Source organism: Grampus griseus, assembly GCF_964374135.1.
Source record: "Grampus griseus genome assembly, chromosome: 1".
In the NCBI taxonomy this organism is placed as follows: Eukaryota; Metazoa; Chordata; class Mammalia; order Artiodactyla; family Delphinidae; genus Grampus; species Grampus griseus.
The window spans coordinates 163,760,082-163,772,610 of NC_139017.1; the positions used below are offsets into that span (position 1 = coordinate 163,760,082).

At 41.1% G+C, this 12,529-nt stretch overlaps 1 protein-coding gene across 1 annotated transcript; it reads left to right on the plus strand.

Annotated features, from left to right (window-relative positions):
• The first annotated feature begins 2,370 nt into the window (after positions 1-2,370).
• LOC309837067 (pre-mRNA-splicing factor SYF2) lies at positions 2,371-8,262 on the plus strand. The gene is made up of 7 exons (XM_082677391.1): positions 2,371-2,440; positions 2,672-2,782; positions 4,698-4,823; positions 5,240-5,357; positions 5,705-5,795; positions 6,953-7,051; positions 7,837-8,262. Exons 1-7 carry the CDS (start codon positions 2,414-2,416, stop codon positions 8,000-8,002), a joined length of 738 nt encoding a protein of 245 aa, XP_082533517.1. The 5' UTR covers positions 2,371-2,413; the 3' UTR covers positions 8,003-8,262.
• The last annotated feature ends 4,267 nt before the right edge of the window (positions 8,263-12,529 follow it).

Here is a 12,529-nt window from a genome sequence, read left to right on the forward strand (position 1 = left end):
CCTAATAAGAAGAAGGAAGGATAGGATAGGAGAAAGTCTTCAGACAGAAGATGTGACTAAAGAAATGCAGCCAACCCATAATCCAGTCAGGGAATAGATATCCTGACCATTTATTCTCTTCTATTCTAGAAAGCATCACTTTCCCACTAAATCCACTTGTGAACTTTCTATTCTGTTCCTTTTTTTTTTTTTTTTTGGTGGCCCATATGGGGACTGCACCCATGACCTTATTCTGTTCCGATTATGTGTCATTTTCTGTGCCAATGTTTTTACTGAAGTCTCTTATTAAGTTTTAATTCCTAGTAAGATAAGTTCCTTCTCAGTTTTTTTTTTCCAAAACTACTCTTGGCTGTTTCTGTAAAAAATTTTTAATTTTGGAATTGGAAATATATTAATATGATTCGACGTATATATGTATATATATAGTAAATCCCCCAGATTGTCACTTATATTAGCTTCTTGCAAAGCAAAAATATGTTCTTAGTAACCCTAACCCTGCCCATTGCCTCTTAAATATAGCATACTATAACCATATACAGTTCTGTACCTTGCATTTTTCATTTAGTATACTTTGGAGAACTTTCCAAATTAGTATACAGAGAGCTGCCCCATTCCTTATTTATTTATTTATTTGGGCTGTGCCGCGTGGCTTGTGGGATCTTAGAAGCCCGACCAGGGATTGAACCCATGCCCCCTGCATTGGAAGCACAGTGTCCTAACCACTAGACCGCCAGAGAATTCCCTGCCCCATTCCTTTTTACAGCTTCCCCCGAATGTACCATAATGTATTTAACCAGTCTTCTATTGACAGACCTTTGAGTTGTTTCCAATTTTTTGCTTTTACAAAAAACTGAAATGAACAACCTTGTACATAAGTCAGTTTATGCCTGTGCAATTGTACCTGTAGGATAAATTCCCAGATAGCTGGGTCAAAGATCAGATGCCTTTGTAATTTTTATAGATATTGCCAAATTGCTCTCCCTAAGGGTTGTACCAATTTTCAGTCCTACTGAGACAGGCTGGGACCTGGGACCACAAGGAAACAATAAGGGACTAAAAATAACTGGGTACATGAGCAGCTGGGGCAAATTACGAACCACACAATACAAAAAGGCCCAAAACCCAACTGCCACTTCTGAGATGTCAGGAACAAAAGCAGTCTACTGCAGCATGATCCCTGAACACAGCACCACCAAACAGGTGGGCAGACCACCTAAGCCAACCGTCTGGCCCAACCTATGGATCCGCCCCTACCATTTAAAAGGACCAGCTAGCGTGCCCCTTCTCCACCACTCCCTCAGGGAGCTAACAAGGGCACCTGTTACTTGTTTTCACTCCCTCCTGCTACAGCAAGAGTCCCAATTCAAACCTTGCTTGAATTCCTCATCTGGCCTCATCAATTTCTATTGATTAAAGAGTCCAAGAACCCTGGCTGATAACACTTCACAGGCTCACCGATAGTTTCACTGAACTTTTAGATTTTTGTCACAATATTTTACAGTTCCAAAAAAACAAAAACAACCCACTGAGATTGATGGAATAATATTACATTTATACTCATTCGAGATACTCATTTGTGATATTACATTTTTCTATTGTCTTCCAACCAGAAAATCATCACTTACTGAAATTTAATTTCTTTGTACTTTATTTCGTATTTTTCTTCACATTACCGTTTAAATCTTATACCCAGGTATCTTTTCATTTGGGGGATTACTTTTTCATTTCCACATCTAATTAATGGTTTTAGTGAATAAAAAAATTATTTTCATGTATTTCTCTTGTATCCAGCACCTTAACTGAATTATATTAATAACTTTAGCACTATTATTAATTCTGGCGCAGTTTCACCACTGAGCACGGAAGAACGAACAGGATGGGACGGGTCCTGCTCTCTGCAGTTTACAACGTCGTTGGGGAAAAAGAAAACGAACAGACGAGAAAAACACCTTACATATATTAAAGAGAAAGAAAATGGTAACATATGACAGTACTAAGGGCCTACGCGATACAACGTAGTCAGGGGAGACCTGCCTCGGAGGAGGTGACACAGGTTAAGCGCTGAATGGAAAGCACTTTTCGCTGAAGGGTACAGCACACAGTTGAGGTGACTTTCCACGAGGCTCCCAGCTCCACCATTCCTACCTAGCCAGCCTCTACCGAAACCCCCAGCGCTTCTCTCTCAGCCTCCACCCTTCCGGCCCCCGCCTCTGCGGCCTTTTGCGGCTGCGCAAGGCCCTGCCCAATTGAAAACGTTTCACTGCCAAAAGGGGCAGGGATTGGTCCTAAATTCCTGAGGCTGACAGGAAGGGGCGGGGCTTATAGTAGGCTATTAATCTGTATTGACGCTGCAGTCCGAAGGCCGGCGGAAGTGCTCTGGGTTGTTGCCGGAAGTGGGCGAGGAAAGGTTGTGATGGCGGCTGCGACTGTAGCAGAGAAGGTGAGTGCTGCCGGCTCTTTCCAGGGGTTTTAGTTGGCGAGGGCTCTGAGGGACGGCAAGGGCGAGAGGTGGAGGAGGTGCTTGTGTGCCGGGCCAGGAAGGCGCAGATACTTTGGGGCCTGGGTCGGCGGTGAGGGCCCGGCTTGGGCTGTCGGGACCCGCGGGTAATCCGCCTGGGCTCTCCGGGGAGAAGCCTAACCGGCCCCAACTCCAGCCTGTCCTCCGCCACAGGTGCCGGTAGACGGCGCGGAGGAACAGCAGCCCCCTGCGGCGGCCGAGGAGCTGGCCGCCCAGAAGCGCGAACAGAGACTGCGCAAATTCCGGGAGCTGCACCTGAAGCGGGTGAGTCGCCCCGCAGGCCAGCTGAGACCTGTCACGTGGCCAGGCCCGTGCGCGTTTGTGGAGCGACGAGGAAGCCGCACCAGCGCGTGTGACAGACTCGCAGAGCTTGATGAAAGTTTAGTCCCGATGCTTCTCAACCTGGCAACACATTGTAGTCACTTTTGGAAAGGGACATGCTTTCACCAAGCTTTCTTTCACGCCCATCTGTTTTAACTTAGTTGGGCTAGTTTGGGGGTCTCTGTTACTAACCGCCTCCGTCCTGTATGATTCTAGTAAACTCTTCATTCTACCTAGGGAAATATGTGGAGCTAGAGACTGGAAGAAACTTGTCCAGTAAGAAAGCTGGTTGCCTCTTCATTCAAAAATTATCAGCAAATCTCGGGAAGTCTATAGGGTCAGTGGTTCAGCTAGTAGGTGGGGAACTAGATGAGTAAGATAAGTCCTCTGCTCTTAAGTAGAGGAGACGTTCTAGATAGAAATTATATTGTGATAAATGCCATGCTTGAGTGAGGAACAAAGTGCCTTGGGAGTGCAGTGAAGGAGAGATTGGTATAGTTTAGGGGCCCCCAGGGAGTGCCTCGTATAAGAGGTGATACCTAAAGTACTGCTATAAAGATGAGTAAGATGTTACCAGAAAAATAAAGAAGTTTGAGGAAGAAATATCTAAGCAGAGGGAACAAATGCAGAGGAAGAGAATTCACGTCAAGGATAAGAGTCCAGCAAACAACTGGCTGCATTTGGAGCTGAGAAACAAAAAAGCAGCTCTTGACTGTTTCACCTCAAGGGGGCCTGACTGGTAGCTTGGCCGTGGTTTCACAAAACTCCAACATCACTCTGACTGTCACAGTGTGACGAAAACAAAACTGTTCAAACCACAGAAATGACCACACAGCACCCACTTCTGCTAACACCAGTGACAAATACAGCACTAGCCTCACTCCATTAGTTCTGCTTCCTGTATAAAAACTGAAGATACCCAGTCATAGAATGCCCTGGCTTTCTGACGGTGCCTAACCCAGGGCACAACCATGCTTCCTTGAACCTTTCCCTCCAGTCACCTGATACAAACTCAAATCCTGTAAGTGGCTCCTCCTAACACCCTCTCACTGAAATGCCTCCAGTTCCCCATGGTTTGCTGTTTCCTTCAATGCAATACACACAACTTTGTTTGACTACACATGTGTTCTTGGTGTCTTCAACTGGAGGGCATTGTCAGAGCCAAGAGTATGTGAGGGATGGTTGTTGAGACGAATGTTCTGGGTTTTTCTCTTTACCCAGAAAAATTTAATAAAGAATTCAGCACACTTACATATTTACTTGGAGGGACTGTGTAAAGAACATGGGGTTGGATTAAGAGACATGTCTTCCTGGACTAACGGCCACCAGCCTGTAACCCAAGAAACATCTAACTTAAGTTGTCCCTAAGATGGTATACTCATTTTGTTTTATGCAGTTATTTTAAAACAGACTCTACATACAGTAATTTAAATGGAAAATGCCTTTCATTTGACATGATGTAAACTGCTAAAATATCTAAAGAGGAGGGGGGACTTGGGAAAGGTTAGAGATATTATGATAGGTATTAAAGCCCCCAGCCCCAAATTGAGGCTTCTTCTTTGCATCAGTCAGGATTAAAAGAGAATTGAAAGTAGAATATCTTTCTCATAATGTGAGACATTAACGCCCAGGCCTTTGGCACAGCAAACGAGTGCAGCTCAACACATTTCTTGAGTGTATACAAATGCAGCCCTAATTAGGCCGTTTCCTTGCTTAAAATCCTCTGATGGTTCTCTTGCTTTTAGGGTAAAATGGAGTCCCCTTGTTAACGTGTCTTGACCTTCCTCAAAGAGGGAAATATTTGTTTGGATTTATTTTCATGTTTCAGCCAACAGCCTTTTTGCGTTTATGGTTTTAGAATGAAGCTCGTAAATTAAATCACCAGGAAGTTGTTGAAGAAGATAAAAGACTTAAGTTACCTGCAAATTGGGAAGCCAAAAAAGCTCGTTTGGAATGGGAACTACAAGAAGAAGAAAAGAAAAAGGTTAGGAACTACTCCGCTATTTTCATAAGTGGTTTATTCAATCTTTCTAGAGTATTAAGGCAGTAAAAAATGCTTTTTACCAGCTACCAAGCTTTGGGTGAGTAATTTAACCTCTCTGTGCCTATGTTTTCTCATCTGTAAAATGGGACCTGTAATAATTATTTGAGTTAATTATGAATTAAATGAGTCAATGCATGTAAAACATTTAAAAAAGGGTCTGACACCTGATAAATGTTGAATAAGTATTATTTTTTAGATTGATGTACTCACTTCTTATATACCATAGTAGATTATCAAATTTCCTTCAAATATTAATCATTATTTTTAATGTATTGCTTGATATCTTTATTTAAAATAGGTCAAATAATTGCTTGAATCATTTGGGCAGGCATTAGCTTTTTTCCTTTCTTTTTCAGGAATGTGCAGCAAGAGGGGAAGACTACGAGAAAGTGAAGTTGCTAGAGATCAGTGCAGAAGATGCAGAAAGATGGGAGAGGAAAAAGAGGAGGAAAAATCCCGACCTGGGATTTTCAGGTAAAACTCACCTTTACTTTATTGAATGAGCCTGTGAGGTAAGCGTTGCCTTCAGTGTTTCTGGTTTTAAGAAAGGATATACCCCTTCATGGAACATTCTCCAAGAGGCTTACTCCCAAGAAAAATACAGACATATCTCATAGGGTAGAAGTAAAAAAGGCTGTGCTTGAGGCAGCTGGATCCCTTTACTCATTGTGCTAAAATTAAAGCCTATATTATCAGCATCTTCAGGATAGAGGCTCTGTTTAGATTAGTGCGTATATTGCTAATAATAATTTTGACTTTTCTCTGAATAGTAATGACCAAACAAGGAAATATATCATTTCCGATTCTCATTTTATTTTTAGATTATGCTGCTGCCCAGCTTCGCCAGTACCATCGGCTGACCAAACAGATCAAACCGGACATGGAAACATATGAGAGACTGAGAGAAAAGCAGTAAGTTGACAGGACTAATACCAGTCCTTTTTCATCCTGAAGTGATTTTTTTTTTTAAACATTACACTTTATTTATTTATAAATTTATTTATTTATTTTATTATTTTTGGCTGCGTTGGGTCTTTGTTGCTGTGCGCAGGCTTTCTCTAGTTGCGGCGAGCGGGGGCTACACCTTGTTGTGGTGTGCAGGCTTCTCATTGCGGTGGCTTCTCTTGTTGCGGGGCATGGGCTCCAGGCGCGCAGGCTTCAGTAGTTGCAGCACGTGGGCTCAGTAGTTGTGGCTTGTGGGCTCTAGAGCACAGGCTCAGTAGTTATGGCGCACAGGCTTAGTTGCTCCACGGCATGTGGGATCTTCCCGGACCAGGGCTCAAACCCATGTCCCCGCCTTGGCAGGCGGATTCTTAACCACTGCGCCACCAGGGAAGCCCTTCTGAAGTGATGATGTACTTGTGCATGTATATAAACGTACATACATAAATACAAACAGACTGCAGTGCTTGGGTATGGGTTATCCACAGCTGTTTAAGAATAGTTTCTGGTCGTGATGACACTATTTATTGCTCATCCACAGCAGTTAAGCTAACCACCTGGTTATCTTTCTAGCTGGGCATACTATGACAGGGTGTTGAGAGTTTAATACCCAGATTATCATAGTTATTCAGATATTTTGGGACGCAGAATGCTTTAGTGCCAGGATGGGTGAACTTCTGCTGTAAAGGACCAGATAGTAAATATTTTAGGCTTTGTGGGCTATGTGTTCTCTGTCATAGCTACTCCACTCTGTCCTTGTGATGTGAAAGCAGCAGCAGCCTGTAGAGGAGATATAAACAAATGGACTGTGTCCCAGTAAAACTGTTTATAGAAACATGCTGCAGTTTGTTGGCCTGCTGTAGTGGAAAGAGAAATATCCTGAGCCTAGAAGCAAGTCCTTTAACCTCTGGCCCTGGGCTCTTTCATCTGTAGAATGAAGGTGTTGGCGTAAGTGATTTCTTACTTCTGTCCCTTCTAATTCTGTGTTGTTTTTTTTAAAAAGGTAAGGTAGGATCCCATAGTATAAAGATATGTATGTATTTTATCTCTCATCGTGAATGGTAGTTTAGTTTGAAAATGTGGAGCACTTGCAGTGTTACTCCAAGTCCCTGTTGCCATCTTTCCAGTGAGGAAGAGTTTTACCCAACATCCAACAGTCTTCTTCATGGGACACATGTGCCTTCCACAGAGGAAATTGATAGGATGGTCGTAGACCTGGAAAAACAGTGAGTACTCCGTGTAGCAGCCTGAAATTTTAAACGTTTAATGACAAAATGGACATAATATGCTTAGAATGAATTGAGAAGACAGATATTATACTTCCTAATTTCTGAGCTAGCATCTCTAGTGGTTTTGGGGACAGACAGTAAGGATGGGTTGAGTCCCTATGATTTGGAATGAAGAAACAAAATATTGATGGAATTGAGTTGTTATAATTGAAAATTATAAAGAAAATTATTCTTTAAGAAATTATTCTTGTTTTTACTTTAACAACCATTCCACTCTTTGATTTGAAGAAGTACAAATGTTCTAGTAAATCTATCTTTGTATATTTGTGTTTCTTAATACTGATAGGAATGTGTTTCCTGATGCTGATCAGGCAGAGCAAAATGAATTTATATTATAGGAGCTAATACACTTAAGTATTAAGAATAGTGTCTAGTATATACTGTGTACTCTGTTCATATTAGCTGTGGTTATTATTAATATAATTACTGTTGTAATTATTTTCTGTTAAGTGATACTTCATGTGTCCAGTTCCTAGCAGTGTAGCATTGCTCTTCTAGAAACATTCTAAAGATGAGTTTGTATTTACTAAATTTCATGGTTCATACCCAGGATTGTGCTGTTAATTGGCAGTTTCAACTTCATCTTGATGAAACTGGCCTTCCTCCCGCCCCTTCCCAAAGTGCTAGTCTTAAGTGTACTGATTCTATTCTATTTGGCCATGTTTTATTAAGATCAATAAAGAAGGCAGTTTTGAATTTTATAAATTATTTTCTTCTCCCAGAATTGAAAAACGAGACAAATATAGTCGGAGACGTCCCTATAATGATGATGCAGATATTGACTACATTAATGAAAGGAATGCCAAATTCAACAAGAAGGCAGAAAGATTCTATGGGAAATATACAGCTGAAATTAAACAGAATTTGGAAAGAGGAACAGCTGTCTAATCCCTTCAGGAACTGTTTAGAAGCTTGAGAATGGAGTGAAAATTTCTACTAGCAAATTGAAGTTCTCTTCAGAGTTACACCAGTAAACCAGAACTCGGTCTATGCCTTCCCACTCAGCATTTAAAAATAAATGTTTTTTCTTAAACTTCTACTTCCATGTATATTTCCACATTTTTGTGCTTGGATATAAGATGTATTTCTTGTAATGTACTTGTTTTGTAAAAATCTACTTTGTATAAATTCTATTATTTTTCTATGTATTTTAAATGTGTATGACTGTTGAATCTTTGAAGCATTTTGGCTTTAAGAATGCTGGCAGCATACGTAAATGCAGTCATTGTTACTTTGAATGTTTTTATGAATTTGACAAAATCTAGAGCTGGACTCAGGAACTATTTGGGGTTGTAGACTCCGAAGCTAAGGACGGTGATGAGGAAGGGAGCAGTGGCTGCTGGAGGGTAGGTATAGGCTCTACCCGGGCCGCTTGGGACCAAGTTCAGGAAGTAGCAGAACTGTCCTCCCATGAATACTGACTATGCACAGTTCCCTTTTAAAAAAGGAAATGTCTTGTGGAATAGAATCCCTACTAAACAATTTATCATTTAAAACAAGTATTTGTACATTTATATATACACAAATATACACATACATGCTTCCATTCCACAAACATTAAAAATTTTTCTATTATAGGAAATTCCAAACATATTCAAAAGAAGACAGACTAGTACAATCAGTCCCATATACCCAATGCCCATCTTCAATAATTATCAACTTAATGCCAATCTTTTTTCTGTCTTTATTTCTATCCACTTTTCCCTGTATAACTCCTGTGTTATTTTGAAGCAAATACTAAATATATAATTTTGTCTATAAATATTTCAGTATGTATCTGAAAGATAAAAACTTAAAAAAGGCCACAGTACTATTATCGCAATAATAGTTTAATAAAAGTCAGGAGTGAGAGATTGGTATAATTTTTTTCTATGTGATGGTAACAATACTAAGTACCTAATTAGGACATTCCAAATTAAGAAAAATCTGAAATTCAGAGAAAATTTCACAAATATTTCAGCTTTTGTGTTTAATGAACATTTAATACCACTCGTAATTGTTCCCTTTTAAAATTCATGTAGTACTTTCTGTTTCTGCTCTTATTTTGTTTCTTCTAGCATTTAATCTGTGTGCAGTTAATCAGGTCTGATCATAGGGCTTTGATGCTGCCTCTGAAAATAGATATGTTTCTTTTCCCATTTCCACAACTTTAGTTCAGGTCTTTAGTCCTGAGTATTGCAATAGCCTTAAACAAAATCACGTCAAGAAACATTGTCAAATAGAATCTGGCAAGGTATTTAAAAGAATAATTCACTATGAGACAGCAGGGTTTATTCTAACAATGCAAGAGTGGCTTGTAGACATGTTAGTTACCTGTCCAATATCAATTCTCTTTTCTTCATAACCATCCAAACCCTGATTTTTTGGGTGAATTTGTGGTAGAATTTCCAGCTAAACATTTGTTTCCCCAGACCAACTTGCTGTTACAGGTGGTCAAATGTTATAGTTCTGGCTAATAAGACACAATCTAATTATTCTGAGAAATCTTTTGCTTTCCTGGTAAGGGAGTTGCCACTCCCTCCCCCTTCCTTCCAGCTTGGATCACATACGTGAGGCCTGGAGTTTTAGCAGCCGTCTGTGCCATGAAGTAACAAGCATGAGGATAAAGTCAATGTGCTGAGGAGAGTGGAGAAGAGCTTGCATTCCTTTTGGCATTGCTGAGCAGCTGCACCGGCACTGGATGCCTGCCTCTCATCTTCCTGTTCCTCGCTGCTGAATAAACTTATGACCAATGCATATTTCAATTTCAGGACAAATGTTACATATACAAAAATCAATAGTTTTTTCTCCACTGTAGAAATAAATACATAGAAATGGAGATGGGAGGAAATAGTTACAATAGCAATAAAAATAAGAATCTGCTGAGAGACAAATTTAATGAGAAGTCATAGGAGAATCTACTGAGACTAATGAGAAGTCATAGGACCTACGTGAAGAAAATTATAAAATCTAATGAAAGAATTAACAGGAGTATAACTGAGTCACTTTGCTGTACAGCAGAGACTGGCACAACATTGTAAATCAACTATACTTCAGAAAAAAAAAAAAGAGTCAAGACTTAACTTCCAGCCAAGATGGAGTGACGGGGTGGATTTACCTTGCCACTTGAAATGTTAAAAAACAGTAGTTTTCAAGGTAATGGAAATCAAGGAAGGCCAATGGTTCCTAAGAGAGGAAACAAACAGGTGTAGCCCTATGATCACCTCAGCTTACTGTCTTTAGCGAACTTCCAGCCTGTGGCGCATGGCGGAAGAACCCAGGCAGAGCCCAGGGGCGCCCTTCGTTGAGATAGAGCTGAAAGTCTGGGGACACCACAGTGGCAAGATCTTACAGTACGGAGTGTTGGAGAGGTGGGAGCTGCACACAGAACTCTGAAAGTCTGCAGAGGTCTCTTCAAGTATCAGGCAGAATACATGTGTGAGGAAACGACTCGAGGCTGAGGGGAGAATAGCACCTGGCCCTCACGTGTGGCCAGGAATAGTGTTTTCCACCAGCTGAACTGGAAAACTTCGTAATTCATGGAGTAGTATAGTGAGGTTTTGCCTCAGTAGTGGAGAATAATTAGTCCTAGACTAAACACTGCTTAAAAGTGTTTGCCTAAAAATCTTAAAAGTTAAGACCTGAAAGAAACTTTCTGAATAATTTAACTACAGCCTAAAACAAAGATTAAGAATCATTGTAAAAAAAGACAGAAATATCCAGTACCCAAAAACATCAAGTTCACGATGTCCAGCATCTAACAGAGAAACAGGAAAGTAGGACTCATAATGAGAAGAAAAATCAATCTAAACTTACCAAGAACTGACACAGATGTTTGAATTAAGAGAAAAATCAGGGCATTCCCTGGCAGTCAAGCGGTTAGGACTCTGCACTCTCAGTGCCGAGGGCCTGCGTTAAATCCCTGGTTGGGGAACTAAGATCCCACAAGCTGCGCAGTATGGCCACCAAAAAAAAAAAAAAAAAAAAGGACAAGTCAAACAGTTACTATAGCTGTACTCCACATGTTCAAGAAGTTAAGAAGAGACAGGAAGATATAAAAAAAGACCTACATCGAACTTCTCAACATGAAAAGTACATGTCTGAGATGAAAAGTATACTGTATGGGCTTAATCGCAGATTAGACATCATGAAAGAAAGTAGTAAACTTGGAGACACAGCAACAGAAACCTTCCAAAAGGCAACATAGAAAGTAAAAGAATTAAAAAGTGAACAGGGCATCAGTAAGATGTGAGACCCTGTATGTGTAATTTGGATTTACCAAGCAGACACTGCTGCCCATGGAAGGCTCTGGGTCTGAAGTCTGGTCTCTCTTTGTTCGAGTATGAGCAAATATGAGAGGCATTATGAAAGGCATATTAGCACCAAGCCTTTTCCTTGACATAGTCACAAGGTTGAGAAAGATTTGAAAAGGGTCTGCCTGTCTCAGGGGTGCCCACCTGCGAGACACATCTTGCCCTTTGGAAAATGCTGTGCCAGCAGAATGGAGATGATTTATGTCAGTCCTTCCTAACCCATCCGTGGGACTGATGAAATTGAGTGCCTAAAAAAGGAAGCGAGGCCTATTTGGGGGGGATGTAGGGGGTGTGGCTGGAGACAGAGGCAATGTGAGCAACCCCTCTTTGACCCCAACCTGACTGCTGCTGAGTCCCCATTAGCCATTGCTTATTCAAAGAGAGAAGGAGCAAACAGTGGTCCTGTGGCCCTGCTGCAGCAGTCCTGGATGGGTATGCCCCTCTGACAGTGCTCCTTCCTACCCTCTCCTGCCCATCAGGGCAGAGCTGCCTCTCCACTGGTCCTTTGTCTTCAACACTGTGCTATCTCAGTGGCACACCTTCCTCACTGGCTCATAATTCTCACTTGGCTCGACTGTGTTCTCATACTTGGGAAACCCAGTTGAATAGTTTTTGGCCGAGTGGTGAAGCTGACCATAACAAAATTATCTCTAATATTTATAATTAATTGTGGTATAGCATAGTGTTCACAGCTGGCTCTGGAGTGAGTTTGCCCCAACTGGATTCCTCCTAAGGCCTTAGTGAAATGGGTGGTGGTGGTTAATAGCAATAACCTCACAGGGTTGTTGTTGGTATTAAATGGATAATCCATGCAAAGCACTTAGCGAGGTGGGCTGGTGCAGAGTAAATGCTTGCAGTTCCTGTGGTCACCGTCATGTTCTCCAATGGAACTCTCCTTTCTCAGGGCAATAGACACTGTACAATAGCCATGAAAAGCATGGACTCAGGTGTCAATACAGTCTGGATTCAAATCTCAGTTATTCCATTTACCAGGCAAAAGATCTTGGGCAAGTCACTTGCACTGTTCACTAGGGCTTCCACAACAGAATACTACAGACTAGGTGGCTTAAACTACAGAAATTTATTTGTTCACAGTGCTGGAGGCTGGAAGTCCAGGCTTAAG